This window comes from Pteropus alecto, unplaced genomic scaffold, assembly GCF_000325575.1.
Source record: "Pteropus alecto unplaced genomic scaffold, ASM32557v1 scaffold98, whole genome shotgun sequence".
Classification (NCBI taxonomy): Eukaryota; Metazoa; Chordata; class Mammalia; order Chiroptera; family Pteropodidae; genus Pteropus; species Pteropus alecto.
Genome location: NW_006443570.1, coordinates 21,373,305 through 21,391,419, shown reverse-complemented (window position 1 = coordinate 21,391,419; position 18,115 = coordinate 21,373,305). Strand labels below are relative to the sequence as shown.

General features: G+C 51.0%; 1 protein-coding gene across 5 annotated transcripts in view; it reads right to left on the bottom strand.

Annotated features, from left to right (window-relative positions):
- ABR (ABR, RhoGEF and GTPase activating protein) overlaps positions 1-18,115 on the bottom strand; it is a 94,563-nt gene that overhangs the window by 51,909 nt on the left and 24,539 nt on the right. For all 5 annotated transcript variants that reach the window (XM_006925046.3, XM_025041842.1, XM_006925047.2 and 2 more), the window contains exons 3-6: positions 13,339-13,524; positions 8,134-8,241; positions 5,262-5,322; positions 355-407 (exon numbers count right to left, since the gene is read on the bottom strand). In XM_006925046.3, the coding sequence (XP_006925108.1) occupies positions 355-407; positions 5,262-5,322; positions 8,134-8,241; positions 13,339-13,524 (408 nt within the window). The remainder of the gene's footprint in view (positions 1-354; positions 408-5,261; positions 5,323-8,133; positions 8,242-13,338; positions 13,525-18,115) is intronic.

The following is an 18,115-nucleotide window of genomic DNA, read 5'->3' as shown; positions in this document are numbered from 1 at the left end:
AAAGAGAGCCAGGTGGAGTCTCATCTCACCAAGCAGCTGTGAGAGATACCCCTCAACCCAACCCACAGCTGCTCCAAGGACACTGGAGACCATTAGGCAAGGGATGGGGAGGCAGGAAGTGCCTGCCTCCTAGGGAGCATTTGGCCAAATGTCAAGTTTAGTAGCCAGCTATATTTAGGCCCTGGCCCCGTTGGCATGGTTACCACAGGCTAGGCAGGCGCAGTTGGGGCCCGAAGACCCTCTGCTCGGTTTCCCAAATGGGCTTTTCTCAGTAACACCAGCACCTCCCCACCCTGGGCTCAGTCTCTCACCGAATTCCTGACCCGTCCCTGGACATTCGGGGTTGACACTCACATGCAGGACCAGGGTGCTCCTGGTCACTCGGTCAATGGGCTTGTAGAGCAGAGCTGTTGGGGAGGGCAGGAAGGAGACAGGACAAATGAAATATGGGAGCAGCTCGAAACCTTAGGGACCAGCCTCACTCCTCCACACGGACACCCACTTGCGAGACACCCATCCACAAGCGGGTTCCACAGCAACCTGCACCCCCATTCTCACCCCAGGGCAGGCCAGACAACACGAACAGGCACACGTGCAGTCCTGGCAGCCTGGGCGCCCTCCCACCTGCCCCCTTAACTTGTCTCCCACCAGACATGATTTCTTCGAGGACCGTCCCCTGGCCTGACCAGGCTCAGAGCTAATGCAGATGCTCCTCTGTACCCCTCACCCTGAATCACACAGCTACACCTAGCCTTACCCTATAGAGCTCCAGCACATTCCAGGTCACATCTGGAACCCCAGAATGTGGCAAGGAGATACACTGTTTTTCCAGGGAAGGCTGCTCCCCGTTTTTGATCACTCTCATACTTTGCTGTTCCAAGGCCTGGCACCAACACCTGGGAATGGTGGGCTTCAATGTGACCCACATAGTCAGCCTTGTCTCCATAAGACCCCTCTCCACAACCACAAAACCTCAGACAAAATAGGACAGGAGGAGGAGGGGAGGCCAGCTCTCCACAGAAAGGCTCTGCTTTCAAACAAGTGAGAACCGAAGGGGCAAAGATTTCCTGAAAAAATTCAGGTGGGGCCTCTGGGAGCCCTGAAGAGGCTGGGAAAATGCAAGCTCAGCAGGGCCTCCATTCACCACACCCCTTGGTGACCAGGACACCAAATGAGGATTGCTGGCATTCAGCAGGGACAGTTGGGAGTGGCAGCTGGCCGACCAACACTTCCAAACAAAGCTGCTGATAAGCAGCTGTGCCCTGCCTCTCCCAACATGGGTGGGTCAGCCTCAGTCTTGCACCTGGACGCCTCTGCCCATGGGGTCGTGACCTCTCCCTTCCTGCCATAGGAGCAATAAGAGGCAGGAGCAATAAGAGGTCTGAGAGGAGGCCCCTAGATAGGGTGTCCCATTGGACCAGGTTGTGACAGGTCTCAGAACTGACACTCATCCCTAGTCAGCCCCAAACCCAAAAGTCCCCCGATGCCCTAGATATAAATACTCCATGCAATGCTAAGCAGACCCTTTGGGGACAATCTGCTGGCTGTGGAGAAGACAGTCTCAGTGGTGTGCCATGAGCCTTATCTGCAGTCTTTGCTTGGCTGCCCATTAAAATCACTGGGGAAGCTCTTAAAAGATACAGCTGCCTGCTCCCCTCTTTTCACCCCATCAGCTAAATCCCAGCCTCTGCCTGGTAGAACCTGGGTATCAGCATTTTTAAAAAGCTCCTTTGCTGATTCTGATATGTAGGCACGATCGAAAACCATTGCTTTATGCAAACATACCTCCTATGACTTATATGTGGCCCTCTCTTCATTTAGCAATTTCTAGAGCTACATACGGGAGCCAGAAAGCACAGGACCAGGCTTGGGGTCTCCTGGGACAGTGATGGTAGAGCCCAGTTATCGGCCAGGGGGAACCCAGTTCTGAGGCTTTTTAAGGTATCCACCTATGGCTTAGCTCATCTTAGCGGGGAAAGCACACCCCGAGGACCCCAGAGACCCAAGAGGAGGTGCGAGTTCAGTAGACACCTGCCAGGGTGGGTCCTCGAGTTCCAGCTTGGGGAAAGCTGATACTGCAGTGTCAGCTCTCTCTGTCCCTCTCTTGGGTCCCAGGAGGAAGAGGTTTCTGACTAAGCTCAGAGATTTTCTCAAATGGTGGGGTTGGGTTTCAGAGGGGTTATTAATATGCCTGCAGTCACCTCGAGAGTCTCCCTGATTGGGGCTGTGGAATGAGCCCTGTGCCTCAGCCCCAGGTTGCGGGAGGGCAGCTGGGAGAAAGTGAGAGGAGAGGGAAGTGCAGGGAGCAGGCCCTGGGGACACATTCAGATATGGAAGGGACCAGGGGAGAAAGAGCGACCCCATGTTTGTGCTCCCCATTGCCCCTGCATGCCTGTTTCCCCTGAGAACACAGGGTGAAGAGCCCGCCCTTCCCACTTCACCTGTTCCATGTCTCCAGCAGGCCGACCTGCTTCCTGCCCCCGCTTCTCCCACTCTCTTCACTCCTCACCATGCCGTTCCTGTTCCCGGGATAGACATCGTTCACCAAGTCGCAATGCTCGTCTCTCCCCCTCCTCCAGGAAGACTTCCCTGACCAGGACTTTTACAAACAATACCCACAGTGCCTAAAAGTCAGACTACTTACACGAGCAAGCTGGCCTCTCTCTAGTTTGTTGGGCACTTACTCTGTGTCCAATAGCACTGTTTTACCTGCGTTATTTCCTTCGATTAAAATGGAAAGCAATTATAACTAGCCCCATTTCACAGATGAAGAAACTTCTCTAAGATACAGAAAAATTATGTAACTTGCTCACAATCAAAAAGCTATAAGTGGTAGCTGGGTTCTGAATTTAGGTCTACCCATGCTTTGTTAAAAATTTTATTTTGATTCCACAGAGAGGGCAACACCTACAAAAGCTCGGTGACCCTCAGGAGGACTCTTGGAAAGATTCACCAGGAAGGAGTGGGCGAGCTGTCCAGGGGAGCCCCTTCCTTAGGGGCCTGGGTCACACATGACTTCCCTTCACGTCCCCCACAGCATGGAGCTGTGCAGAGGGGGCGCTGAGCAAATAACCATTAAGGCAGCCAACTCCAGAGTGAGCCCCAAGTTGTACAGTCTCCATGGGACCCCCAGAACATCCCTTGGAGAGGCTGAGAAGATTCTGAACAGTGTAGTAAGCAAGGGCTCATTCGCCCCCCATTTCCCACTTCGAAGCTGACTTCAAAGACAGCATTCATTGTAGGGACCAAAGAAACTCTGAAATCCAGGTCCCAGGCCTGTTTCACTAAGACTAAACTTCCTTTTGGGAAGGGAAGAGGAAGCAAAGGGCTCACCCCCTCCTTTTCAGGGAGGCAGAGTTGAGACCTGACCAGCTCCTAGTCCAGACCAAAACAGCGTTTCCCCTCTGATCTTCAAACAGCCTATTTCAAGTCCAGCTCTCTCCTGTTGACTTCAGCCTGTCCAGAATCTAAACTGAGGGGCAAGGGCAGCTTCTTCCCAGGGACTACAGCTGTCCTGCTGGGGCGGCTAGAGAGAAGCTGCCTCAGGAGTTACCTCTGTCACAAGTAGTCTTGGACACAGGACAGCCTGAGAAGGTGAGGGGACAACAGTGGCCTCTGGGAAAGAGCCCAGAAAACCCCATCATCTCTTCTCCAGCAAACTGCCACCCCCTTCCATTCAGCCTTTGACAAGGAGCTCCAGGTTACCACGGAGATGTGAAAGCCAAGTGACTCGGAAGGGTGCAGAGACAAAATGCCTAGTGGGAAGGAAGAGACAGGGCCAGCTGCCTGCTACTCCAACACACAGGGGCCAGAGGCAACGCTTGACCCCCACACCCCTGCCAAAGGCAGCTTGGGTCATCCTTAAGGCACTTCTTGCCTCAGAGAGCAGGGCCCACCGGCTTTTAGACACCTCCCTGCCTGGCCTGCTTCAGCCTCCTTCAAGCAAGAGCTTAGCTGACAGCATGTGCCTGTCCAAGGACCCTATTGCTGAGGGAGCTGCAAAGGGGATGCTTCCATTGAATGGTGGGTGTGTGACCTTCACAAAGCAGCAGACTGCCACGCCCCCTCTCCTCCCAGCATTCTGCGCTGACCTTATGCGTGAAGTGCCAAGACCCCAGCTCAAGGGTCTGCAGTAGCTAGAAACGAACCCCCTCAGAGCAACCCAGTTGCTTCCTGCTCTCCCAACCGCATCCAGTTCTCCCACCACTGCAGTTTTGAGAGGAGAGAATATCTCAAAGCAACATGTGCACTCCAAGCACACAATACCCTGGCCACTCAATCTCCCCCGTCTCTCTGGAAACAAAGAAACTCCCAACTTCTCCCTCCAGCCGGGGCTGGCACCCTCCCTGTCCAAGGCACTGCTGTCCAGACCGTCCGTCTCTCTCTGACTGGCCCCACTGGCCCCACTGACCCGGCTCCAGCCCCGGGTGTGCTGCTGCACACCTGCAGGTACAGCCTTCTCACTTTATGTCCTTACAGCCTCTCCAGGAAGTTGCCCACAGCCGCTCAAGCTGAGCCATCAATTCCAAATAGATCCTTGGTGGGTACCTAGACCCTTCTAGCCTAGTCCTTCCATTTCTAAGGCACTCTGCCCCAAGTAGCCCCCCAGACTTCAACCTCAGGCTGGAAGCTGGCCAGAACAGGGGTACATACAGCTCTAGTCTAGCCACTTGTGCCCAGCCCCCCTTGCTGTTCCCTAAACCCTGACGATCACATTTAAGCCCATTCCAGCCAGCCCCCAGAGGTGGAAAGACACACCACCTCCCGTCAGAGGGATCTGGGTTACCATAGGTGCAGTTACAGCAGAAGCGAATGATGAGGAGAATTTCCATGGCAGCCTCTGTCCCCGTGGCAGGAGCGAGCGGCCATCGCTCCCTGGCTCCCATCAGCAGCCCGGCCACTAAGCCACCTTGCCCGCTGCTGCTGCACAGCCTCCAGAATCAAGCAGCCGCTTCTGAGTGCTCCTCTAGCAATGGGGAGGGGGAAGAGGGGGAGCGAGGGGAGGGGAGGCGCTCGTGGAGAAGCGGGAGGAGGGGGAAGGAGTGGGAAGGAGGGGGGAGGAGGGGAGCTGGCTGCCCGCTGGCATCCTAAGGAGGAGCACGTTTGTAGCTGGCTGGCTGCCTGAGGACGGAGGCCGATTCTTTGCATGAGCGTGCTCACACACACACACGAACATGCACATGCTCACACAATCAGGGTACCATAGTTGACAAAGCCAGACAAAGAAAGGTGACTGCTATTCAGCCCTTCCTATAAAGTACCTTCCATAGTGACTGACGTGTGGCTGTCCTTGGAGTCCTTGGGACCTTTCACTTTGAGTTCCTGCCAAACAGAGGAGAGGAATCACTACCTGGCCTAGCCCCTGAGCCTGCCCATCCCCCATCGTGAGTACAGCAGGAAGGGCTCTGAAACCCAGGGGTGCAAATATGAGCAGAGAGACAAAGACTGATGGGCATGGGCATCGTCTCTGCCTCTGCCTGCAGATTCCCTGTGCCACACCCATGACCTCCAGGAGCCTCCCAGCAGTTGGGTGTAGGCAAGGGGGTGCTCTAGGTATTGGAGAGGACTGTGATAATGGTGCTCCTCAGGCCCATCCCCTAAAGTCCCTCCCTGAAGAGGGCCTTCCAGAAGATGGGTGGTGGCAAGAGCAGGATCCTGAGCCCTGTCCAGGCTTTCCCCAGCAGCAGCCACTACTAAAGGGTCTGCACACAGGGTTTTAGTAGACTAATATCAGGTGTTGCGGCTGATCCTGGGGGCATGAGCAGCTCTTGGGATAAAGAATGAGTGGTCCCGCACACCTGTGCAGGGGGAAGCAGGGAAGTGGTGTACCTAGGGCTGAGTGGCTGAGTTCTACAGGGCAGTCTGACCTACATCCTACCCAGACATATTGGGAGGGACTCACACAGCCCCCAGGCCCACTTGATACTCTCCACTCTGCAGAGCCTGTGCTAGGCATCAGAGAGGAAATGGCAAGGAAGGAAGAGGCGACAGCCCATGGGTCCCATGCAAAGTGACCAGGTAGTGAGTGCTGGAAACAGATTCTAGGGCAGCTTTTTTGATCTGGACTTGTTTTATCTGCCTTTAGAGAAAAAGGTCCAGCTCCAGCCCCTGCCAACGAACCAGTGTGGCCTATAACTGGAGATGTAATGCAATCCAAACTTGGAGGGCTGAGTGTACAAGGGAGCCTCCCAGGGCAGGTGTCAGTGGGAAGGCTGAGTCGAGGTGAGGCCGAGTCGAGGTGAGGCCAAGGTCAGGTACCCAGGTGATATTGCCTGCTCTGCCTGGGAGGGAGGACATGCCCAGGGAACGGGAGCTCCCCTCTTCCTGCTTCTGCCTCAGGCTGTTTCTAGACAGAGAAAACCCCCAGGGACTGAGCCTGGGGTTTGGGGGTGGGGTGGGGAGAAGAGGGGTTACTCAGCTCCTCAAGACTGTGTCTCTGGCTGGCGTCTAGATTCTCAGCTTTAGGGAATTTTTCTGCATGCCCCCCCTCCAGTGCATCCTAGAGGTATGAAATCACTCCTGCTGCAGAGAAGGGCCTAATTGCAGTAATTAAGTGGCAGCGCCACTAGGAAGCAACAGCGCCAATGCATGAGTCAGGGTGAGAAGCCACCTGGCAGCTGGCCATGGGCCTGGCTCTGCCCTTGGAACCTGCAGGCTTTGAGAGGGGCTTAGGGATGAGTGCAGGGGTTCCTGCCGACCACAGAGAATAGGCAGTCTGCCCAGGCTAAGAGGAGACCCCCGACTCTCTGGACCACACGTGACTCTGGGCACCCGGGCAGCCTCGGCAGGGTCTCTCTAAACACAGATCAGGGGAATCCGGTTTGTTCCCTGGAAGGGCTGGGAACCATGAGGGGAAGCACCACTTCCCTGGCCTTTGGACTCCACATGGAGGGACTTCCCTATCCCTTACTCAGTTCTCCTAGGTGGAGGGTGACGCACGTGATCCCTGGGTTTGGGAGAAGAAACTGAGCTCAGCTCTCTTTTCTCTGCTTCTCCAGCAGATGTGTTTAATTGTGGAAGGGAAATGCTAGGAAGTCCAATGTGGCTACAGATCCAAGTCTACATTTTTTCCAATCTGGCTTTTACTAGCAATCAAGCTGACATTTTCACCTCTGTTTTTCCATCCCTTGTGCTGCTTCTAGGTCAACGTCAAACTTGGTTATAACCCATAACTCCAGTAGTTTCATGAAAACTATCAGGCATCTCACCAACTTTTCCAGCATCAGAGTTGAGATGAAAAAGCGAAAGGTCCAGAGGGGCCTGTAAGGCAGGACCTCCAAAACTGCAGGAGCTTCTCTTCCCTGGAACCAGAGGTTCTCTTACCCTGCACTTGGAGCTGGGTGCTGTGACTGCAAGGCCAGTAGCTTGGGGTTGTCACTGAGATCTTTCTGGTTAAAAGGGTGAGATGGGCTGTGCTCCCAAAAGATCCTAGAGCCCCACCCTGCCACTTCCTGGATAGATAGAAGTGTTGACAGCAGATGATGCCACATCTTTGCTCTGCAGAGGAGCATGTAGGGAAGGCTTAGCTGCAGCAGCAGGAACAGGCATATTTCCAGACAGACGGTCTATGGCTCTCTGTGAGATTGCAAGGATCTAAAAAGACCATGTAGTCCAGACTTCCTCAAATCTTCCTGATCATAAAAATTAACCGGGAGGTTTGTTAAAAATAGAGACTCCTGGGCCCCACCTCAAACCTTGTGAATTGAAGCTCCAAGGAAGGTACCCAAAGATCTGCATTTTAAATAGTGTCCCTGGTAGTTCTTATCAAGCAAGTTTGAGATGAGTTGGGGGAATCTAGGTATCTCATTCTACAGAAACAAAGGCCAACAGAAGGGAAGTGACTTGTTCAAGGTCAGCGCAGTGTGGGAAATACTGCCTTTTTTCTTTTATTCTTTTGCCTCCCCTCTTCTAACACAGAATAACCTAAAACAGAAGGACAAAACCAAACCAATTGGTGTTCTTACATTAAGAGGGAAAATGCCAAGTGCAGGAAAGCAAATGTCAGGCTGTTACCCATTACGGGTACCATTTTCCTAACTGGCAAGCAGGAAAGGAGAGACTCAAAGGCTGGAAGGCTCTGGGCAGGCCCCAAAGCCCTGATTCATAGGGGTGGCTGTGCAGGGAACTGCCCACCTCGGAGATCTTCTGGAATTGGTTGTTGGACTGACTGCACTTCTCAGCTGTCTCCAGAGCAACTTTATAGTTATCCACAAACGCTTTGTACACTCCAAGCTGGCTGGCCTGCAGGGAGAAGAGAGAGGAGGGGCAGGAGTGGGTTGGGGGAGAGAGGATTAATGAATGGATGAAAGCTTAACGAGAGCACCTGGAGCTCCCGTAACACTCAGAACCTCTACTTCAGCTCCAAAGGGCTAGCTGGGAACAGAGGGGAAAGGCAGGAGGAATATACTACAGTATCCCTTTGAACTTGACAGTTTCCATGGAAACTGGCTTAGCCAATAAGGTTAAGAAGGGTGTGTTGAGGGTTGCGGGGAGCAGGGCAGGGCCTTTGTTGGCATGCTAGAAATTCAACTCATCAGCAGCTTTTGGCTTTATTTAGCATCAACAAGGTCTCTCAGGGTTTGAAACCCCTCAATGTCTCATACCTCTTTCACATCCTAGAATTAGCTAGAGCAGGGAGAGACAGGGGAGGAGTGGAGTGTGGCCTGCTCAGTGCCCCACTCCCCATGTGGAGTGTGAGGCATGACATTTAAAGGCATAGTCCCCATTTCCATCAGCTTCTAGGTCCCTAACTTCATCTTCTCAACTACCAGGGAGCCAGAGGCCCTGCCTTGCTACACATTTGCATGTCACTAAGGTTTCCATGACTTATGATCACACAGAGCCTGGCTTTCCCTTGGAAGCAGAACAAGTGTCACCATCCTTTTCTGAAAAAGGGGAAACCGAGGCACGTTCACTGAATTCCTCAAATATTTATGGAAAGCTTCTGTGCTGTGCATATGGAAATCTGAATTAAAATTACCATGAGATACTATCGTATACTCATCGATCTAGCCCAAATTTAAAAGTCTAATGATATCAAGAATGTGGGAAAATAGGGACTTTTATAGACTGTCTATAGGAGTATAAATTTGTACAATTCTTTGGAGAGTAATTTGTCAATAACTAATAAAGTTAAAAATATGCACAGTTCAGCCTACTGCTTAGCAAATCCACTTCTACTTACAGAGCTCTGCTGTCTAATACAGGAGCCACTTGCTACACGAGGCTCCTGAGCACCTGAAATACGGCTAGTCCAAAGTAAAATGTGCTGTAAGCGTAAAATACACACTAGATTTCAAAGGCTTCATATGTAAAGGAGAATGTAAATCATCCATTATTTTTTTTTAATATTGATAACATGTTGAAATGATAACATTTTAGATCTATTGGGCTAAATAAAATATAATCTCGAAATTAATTTGACTTGTATATTTTTACTCTTAACTTTTAGATTAGCTAGGTAGCTACTAGAAATTGTTTAATTATAAATATGGCTCACATTATATTTCCACCGGAAAGCGCTGCTCTAGAGAAACTTGCATACCTATGTACCCAAGAAAATGGGAGCGAGGGGATTCACAGCCTCATTCTTTCACTTGTGGAAAGACTAGAAACGGCTGCTCATAAAGAGGGAACCCACACACACACAAACACACACTGCAGATAAAATGAATGAATTAGATCTATATATAGCAACACCAACGAGTTTTAAAACAAATGTTGATTGAATTGCAAAATATATAAAATATGATATGATATGATATATATATATATACTATGTGCATTTAAAAAGTACGTGAAATGCCATAAAAATACATAGATATGTAGTAAAGACACAAACTACAACCTAGAAGGCTACACACCAAATTCACGCCAGTAGCTGCCTCTAGGTTGAATGGAAGAGTAAGAGGAAAGGAAAGGGAGAAACTTCACCTTCATCTGTAATGCTTTATTTTCTCGGTGACAATGTTCTGCTGTATATCTTCAGAGCTTAACATCTGTTCATTCTGGGACGTGAGCACACAGTTGTTTGCTACATTATTCTCTAGATTTTCTGGTCTAAATTTTTTTCAGTGAAGTAGCAAGGAGGTTGAGCTACTGCAGGGGCTTCCTAGGGGCTTCCTTGGGGCTCCCACCAAAGCGCTGGGGAACGTGGGCTGCCCCAGAGCCCTATCTTGGACTGCTCTGCTAAGTGCAGATTCCTTGTGCTCCTCAAGGACCCAAAGAGGTGGGGTGGGGGTCCTGGAGCAGCCTGAAGAAGCTGACAGTGGGGATCAGAAAAACCAGAAGGAAAAGTGAGACCTGAGAGGGAAAAGTGAGAACTGGGATGCTTGTGAAGAAGCCAAGGTCAGAGCCTTGCAGGTCACAGCCCCAGGGAGGCCGGACTTTTCAAAAAGAAAATTCTTGGGGAAGGGGCAAAAAAGGATGGAGTTTGTTTCCTTTTCCAGGGGAATTATGGACCCACTGGGGTTTCACGCTGCAGGGGATGTGCTAGATAGTCCATTCCTAAACCAGGTAAAAATCATTGCTACTCTTCTTCTAGGTATGCACTCTCCTTGGTCTCTTTGTTCCTGTTCCCTTTCCCTCCCATCCCACTGTCTAAGGGAGAAGCAGGAGGTGAACCAGAAGCAGGAGCCTGGAGAAATGGCCCAACTATAGGGGTCATCGGCCATCCCAGGCACTGTTATCTCCAGGGCACCCTCGCTTGTAGAGCCCAAGGCCAGGCCTGCCAGAGCTGTTCACTGGGAAGTGGCTGTTGCTTGGAAACAGCAGCTTGGCACTGGGGTGATCTCATAAAACAAACAGCAGAGATGCTAATTTCCTTCCTTCTGTGATGGGTAATCAAATACCCAGAAACCAGGGGAAAATAAACTGCCTCCAGATGCCTGGCCTGCCCCAGCTCCACCCAGGCCCTCCCGAGCCTATGGCCTCAGGGGCTTCAGACCTCAGTTCATGATGCTGGGGTTGCAGATCCGTGACCAGGCCCATGGAGTTAAGACCAGTGTATCGTGACAACGATAAACTGGGAAAGCCTTTCCACTATGCTCTGCGCTACTTGCCCTCCTGCCCCCAAGATCTGTTCTCTTTTGCCCTCCTGAGGGCTAAAGAGAGACTGCCCCAAGCCAATCAGCTCAGGCTCCTGGGACCAGGCCAGAGAGCTGACTGAGTGATCATCATCCCTGACCTGAGGTGAGCACTCTGGGGCTGCCAGAACCAGAAGCGTGCAGTTCCCTGGCAACAGCACCTTCTAGGGTGCCTCTTCCTAATAATACAAATAATAAATAATAATAATAATAATAATAATAAAAGGAGGAGTAATAATAACAACAACAATAGTAATGATAATGGCTAACTACTGAGTACTTACTAATTTACTATGTTCCAGGCCTTGTTCCAAGCACTTTTTAGCTATTAACTCAGTCCTCACAATGGTCCAATCAGATAAATACTTTTACTATCTTCATTTTTACAGATGAGGAAGCTGAGTCATGGAGAGGTTGGGTAAGTTGCCCAAAGTCACAGGTTTAATCTGTGGCAGAGCTGGGATTCAAACCCAGCTGTGACCTGACTCTAGAAGCTACGCTTGTCCCTATAACACTAGTGGTATCTCAGGACACAGACATCAGGCCCTGTGATGTCTCCCTCAATGCCCTTTCCAAGTTTTCCCTGGTCCCAGTGGTCAAGATTATGGTGTACTCATTCATTCATTTATTCATTAATTCATGTATTAAGCACTGGGCTGGTTCTGGGGGTCTAATGATGAAGTAAATACAGTCTGTCCTCCTGGAGCTTATGGTTTTGGGAAGGCAGGCAGTTACAGTGTTCACTAAGGGAATGAGCATATGGGCTACATTTGAGGGGCTAGAGATGTCTTATTTAAAGAGGTCATTCTTAAGCTGGGAACTGACCAGAAGCCAGACCAGATAGGGAAGGATATTTCAGGCAGGTAGAGCCGCAAGTATAGAGAGGTCAAGAGTGACTGCAGCGTGAACTGAGTACAGAAAATTCAGTGTCAGGGGCCCAGAGGGTGCGAGAGGCAGCAGCCAGAGGCCAAGGGTGAACAGAGACCAGCGTTCAAAGGGTCTCCTAAGCCATTCCTTGGAGCCTGGTCTTCATTCAATGGACAAGGGGGAGCCACTAAAGGGATTTAAGCAGGGTAGAAGCGAGGCCTGGTCAGGAGTCTAGGTGACTCTCCTGCTGCTAGGTAAAGGTGGGAGGCGGAAGGGAAGGCGGGCCTGGAGGCTGGAGCTGCTCGTGAGGTTAGAGGTCCAGGTGAGGAAACCAGAGGTGGTGGAAGGAAGGAGGTGGCAATGAGCAAAGAAGACTCTGAAATGTGGGGGTGAGGGAGGAGGAATGGGGGAGGGGAGGTGCCAAGGGTGAGTCCAAAGGTGTCATGGATGAATGGGAGATGGGATGGTGGCAATATCCACTGAGACAGAGGCAGGAAGAAGAGCAAAGAACTTCAGAGACAATGAGTTCAATTTTGAACATGCCGAGCTTGAGGCCCTGGAAGTATCCAAGCAAGAGTTTTCTCCAGCGTAAGAAAGTAGAGGGCTATCCACTCGGCCAGTTCCATCACTGAAGGGAGGAAGAGAGGTGCTGCTCCCTGCCCCACACCATTCACCCGGAGAACAATGGCCAAGGACTCCCTTCCTACCTGGCAGAAGTTACGGGGGGGGAGAGCTGGATGGGGGACCCTGTAGGTCTGAGCTGGGGGTTCTCCAAGGGACACAGCCAGAGACAGACACAGTTATTAGGGGAGAGGGTGTCACAGGAGCCCTGGGAACTGGAAGACCTCTGAGAATCTTTCCTAACACCAAGTCTCCACATTAATTCTATCCCCTCAGGCTTTTTCCCTCCCCTGCAATGGTGGGAGGGCTGGGCTGAGGGCTTTCTGCTCCAAGGTCCTCAGGAGATCATTAGCTGACACAATCTCCCATCTGACTGCTTCATTTCACAGGCAGCACTGAGGTGCAACGAATGCCCGAGGTCTCAGGTGAGCAGTCCCTGCCTGTCCACCTGGCACATATTGTCCTTTCAGCTGACAGACAGGGGAAACGAAGCCCCAGGGGAGACTTTGTTCCAGCCCTGGAGCCCACTGGTGAAAGAGAAATGGTGCCCTGTCAGGAGTACCTATGCACACAGCCTATCTCCAGCATCTCCAGAACACTCCAGGCTTCACGCGTGAAGCTGGGAATTGAGGCACCAGATCCAAGTTCCCCGTAAAGCAGAGGCCTAGGGTTTCCTCCAGGACTTAGAAAGCTTCGAGGAGACCAGGAGGGCTGGGGCTGACCAGTCCTCACCCAACAGCTCCACTGAGGCCCTGGATAGACTCACCAGCTTCTGGAAGAGGTGGCCCATGGTGACCTGGCTGTCCCATTGCTGCACCTTGGGGCAGAGGTTGTCATAGAACTCTTTGTGGATCTCGTATATGTCCTGGATCTTGTAGAAGATGGTCTCGATCTGCTGGATGGTCAGCACAGGCTGGGAGGTGGTGGCTGTGGCCTTCAGGGGTTTCATGGGCTGGGAAAGAGGAAGAAAAAATTAGAAGAGGTGAACGGCAAAGAAACCAGAGTCTCGGCAGGCCCAGGGCACTGGTTAGCCCTTCCTGCTGCCTGAGTTCTGCATAGACAAGGCCACAGAAAACAGGGCAGCTGAGGTGTGGTTTGCACCAAGAAGCTGTTGTCACAGGCCCAACAAGCCACGTGCAACTGCAAAGAGAGGGAAGTTGATAGCCAGAGCCTGGTCCAACAGCCCTGCCAGATCTAAGGGGTGATACCAGAACACATCTTCGCTACTCCTCATACCCTGAGGAGTCCCTAGCCTCCAGCCTGCACAGAGCTCGCTTTTTAGTTTAATGAGATCCATGTCTTTCTTCCACAATGGCCTCATGCTCTCAGTCATAGCTCTCTTGTCACACTTTAGTGAAAGGGAGGGTTGACCGGGAACCCCTTTAGCTCTTTCCTTCCAAGAAACAGAACACGATTCTAGGACTTGGGGTAGAATCTTGGAGAGATCTAAGACCAATCTCAGATGTACTACTTCAAGGTTCCATCACTTCAGATCACTTAGTATAGAGAGCGCAAACAGGTGGCACACATGCCACTGTCTTACTTCCCGTACCCATGGCAGACATTGCTAAGTGATCACAATGACCCTTCTCACTGAGCCTGGCTGTAGTCTCAGACTCTTTCTCAATGCCAAGGTTGACATGCAAGATGAAACCCATCTGTCATCTCTGTTGTCTACACCAAGATGCTCCATGGCCTGCAGGTGGAGAGGGTGAGTTGACAGACAATGACTCGGAACTATCCCCCAATACTGGATGGGAGCTAAAGCCATCACCTTCACGCCCAACAATGGGTCATGTGATAATGGGGCACGGGTGCATTTTCTTCAGTAGGATTTTCTGTATATTCTAAATTGCTTACAATGAGCAAACACTAATTTTATTTATTTATTTCTCTGCTTAATTTTATTTTTTAATTTCAAAAATTAAAAAAAATTTTCAAATTACAGTTGACATTTAATATCATATTCGTTTCAGGTGTACAGCATAGTGGTTAGAGTAAACACTAATTTTATAATCAGGGGAAAAAAGGTATTAAAATTCGTAGCTGAAACAACAACAAAAACTGATACTGAAGGACAAAGAGCCTCTCTTTGAATGACCTTCCTTCAGCCCCAAAGCCCTCAGAATGCCCAGACTGCACTGCACTCCAAGAGCCTTCCAGGAGGCAGGGTCTGGAAACCTACCACGACAAGAAAGTAAGGGGGAAAAGGGCCCATTTACCTGGAGGAGAGAAGCCTGAGTCAGACATAGTCAATGTGATGAAGGGCTGTGGGTAAAGAGGCTTTTGACTTAGTCTGGGTCACTCTGGAGACTCAGGAGTAGCAAGAAGAAGTTATAGGGGCAGGTGTGGACCCACTAGAGCTGTCTCCCACTGTGTCATAGAATTAGGTAGTGAGCTTTCTGACAAGAGAAGAATTCTAATGGAATGGATGACTCAGTGCTGAACTGGAGGGAACATCTATACCAAGAGAGATCAAAGTTATTGCTGGCTCACTCTGAGAGGTGACCGCCAGCTTGAGCCAACCATATAGCAGCCAAACTCCCAGCCAAGTTTCACTCCATACTCTCATTTGTCTCATTCTGATGGTGGCAGAGCCCAAGTTTGTCCACCAGAGTAAGTCCCATCTACTCAAATACCCAAACAATGCTCCGGCTTCTGGCTCCCTCATCCTCCCAGGTTTAAAAAGTCCAGACACATGATAAAGGGAGGAAAAAGTAGACGTCCTCCTTCGGACCTTCTCAGCTCTGGAAACAACAAACTCTCAATGTCTAGCCCTTTGCTAAGGAAGTAGGATGGGGTTCAATCTGGTGCGGGCCAGACAGTGTGAGTTTGAGTCCCAACTCTGTCATCTAATGGCTGTGGGCAAGTCATTTAGCATCTCTGGGCCTTAGCAGTCTCATTTGTAAATCTGGGATATTACCGTCTCAAGAATACTGGCAGGAAAATCAAAAGCTATAACTCATATAATATATTGAGTATGTGCCTGGTACATAGAAGGCAATCAATAAACGTTAGCTGCTACTATTCACTATTCACCCCACAAATAATGGACCAAGTTCCTAATGTGAGGCCAGACTGAGGTGGGGGCTTTGGAGGGTGCTATTCTGTGATTCACAAATCACTGTCCCCATGGAGCCTCCCACCTATGAGGGGGGAGAGACAAAACACGAGGAAACAACTGAACAGAGAATCACAGACATGCAATGAGGGAAGAAGGGGATGTCCTAAGACAGGTGCTGAAGGATGGCTTCTCCACAAAGGGTATATTTACTCTGAAATGGAAGCGCGGGGGCAAAGGGGTCCGTATTCCGGACAAACTTCCTCAATGCCCAGTCTTGAGGCAGGAACAGGCTTGGTGAGAGAGAGGAGCTGGAAAAAGCCTGTGTACAGGGGGCTAGGGGAAGGACAGGAACTTAAAGCAGGGCTGGAGGGGTGGGCAGTGGCCAGATCATGCAGGAGGAGGAATGCAGCTTTTCAGCCCAAGCAATGAATGACCTGGCTTTCCCTGGAAGGATTTAAGCAGGGGAATGACGGGGTCCAGTTTTCTTTTCAGGAGATTATTTTTATGATTCATTATCCTAGCTCTGGAGACTGTTATAATCTCTTTGGGTAAACTGGACCAATATAAATGAAACAACTTAGTGGACAAAGCAAGATAGTGTACTACTCGACTTGAACTGTAAATATCAACCAAATGGACGTGAGGTTGTGCTGATACAACATGGAGGGCTTCGCAAAAGAGGTGACAGGAGCAGGCCTTGAAGGTTGGGAAGATCTGAGCAGATGAAGGGGTAGGACCTGGATAAGCATGCTTGGCAGGGAAACAAGGAGCCAGGAGCAAGGGAATACTGTTCTCCCAACCCCAGGTGGGTGGCTACACTCAGCTGCACGGCCCCAGGGCTTCGTGAAGGATACAGAGCTGGCCCACAGGATTACTGTTGGAGTTTATCCTTTTTACCTCTACCCAGGAGCCAGCGGAGGGTCCAACTCACCACAGAGTCCCAGAACCACTAATCCCTCTCCCTGCTGCTGAGGGAATAAAGGAAAGAGGGAGAGAACAGTCCTCGGAAGGCACAGGAGTCAGGATTTCTCAGAAAAAGATGGAGAAGCGCCCATGTGCCGCCTACGCAAGGACAAGACACAACAGCTCTGCTTCCTCCTAAACTTCCCACTCTGTCTACAAAAGGGGAAGAAATGGGTGCTCACTCACGGCGGGTCACATGGACAGGGCCTGCACTTGAATGTCAGATGGTTCTCAGGACAAGGTTGGGGATCTTGGATCTCAGCCCTGGTTTCACTTAGGGGGAGAGGAAAGCACTGGGTGTGTGTTCCTGGCTGGCAGTTATTTTTATCTGGTGAACCTCGAATACAGATCTCAGGTGGTTCGAGTGAAAGGCACAGGTAACCCAATACTGCGCTTCGACCCAGCACGCTCCTCCGTCAAAGTGCCGGCCAGCAGTTCCCTTCTCCCTCCTCTAGCAATCCTGCTGCAGAGGGTGGGAGCTTCGTGTCATCAGGGGAGGAATAGAGAGGATCCTGAGGGACCTCAGAGCCGACCCTGGCACTTGATTCCCCATGAAGCGCTTCTCAGGAAGACAGGCTAGGAGGGTTCTGACTCCCAGTGGAACTTCACATCACCATTTGTCTCCTCTGTCCCTCAGTAACTTGCCTTGCAAAACGGGAAAGAAATTGGCCCACTTCCTCCACCTCCTATCCCAGAAGGCCTGGAGGCTGCCGGCAAGGCCTGTTTACTATCACCTAGTCATCCTCCTCCTCCCTGGGGCCCAGGCAGGAGGGCGTCATTAACCTATTTCACAGATAAGGAACCTGAGAGCAGTGGGCCCAGGAACTACAAAGCAAACTGCCAGAATGAGAGTCTAAGAGAGGAGGCCAGTAGTGCCTGGTGGGGAGGTACTGTGGGAGATGGTGCAGCCAGATGCAGAATCCAGCTCATTACCCAGAGTCAGGGAGATGCAGAATTACATGCATTTGGTTTGTCTCCCTTCCTTCACCCCCCACCTCAGCCCAGGCTTCCAGACCTATTTCACTTATAATCTGAGCCCACCAGGAACCTGGAGGGTTCCAGAAGATGACTAAACCTTGCCCAACCAACAATCCAGTGGGGCGGGAACAGAGGGTCCCGTGTGGTATCGCTGTCTGTGCTGGTGTGTGCACACAGCCTTAGGTACACACACAGAGTCATTTGCATATCAGGAAGTGTTAAGCTGAGAACAGTCAAACACTTTAGGAGAATAGCTGTGGGAATGGGGGTGGAGTGATAAGAAGGAGATCAGGGCGTGGGAGGAGGAGAGAGCTTGGAGAGGACATATTTTCTTCTCCTCTGAGCCCCTTTGTCAGATCACCCCCAAAAGCAAAGGGCTTAGCTACAGGGTATCTGAGAAAGGAAGGCTCCCAGCTCAAGGAGGAGGAGGGAAGGCTAGATTCCTTATCTCTGAGGCTTATCTGAAGCAGTGGCTGTGCAGGATCCTGCCCCCTCTTCCTGGAGCCCTTCGGCCACAGACCAGGCCTCGCTGGTCCCT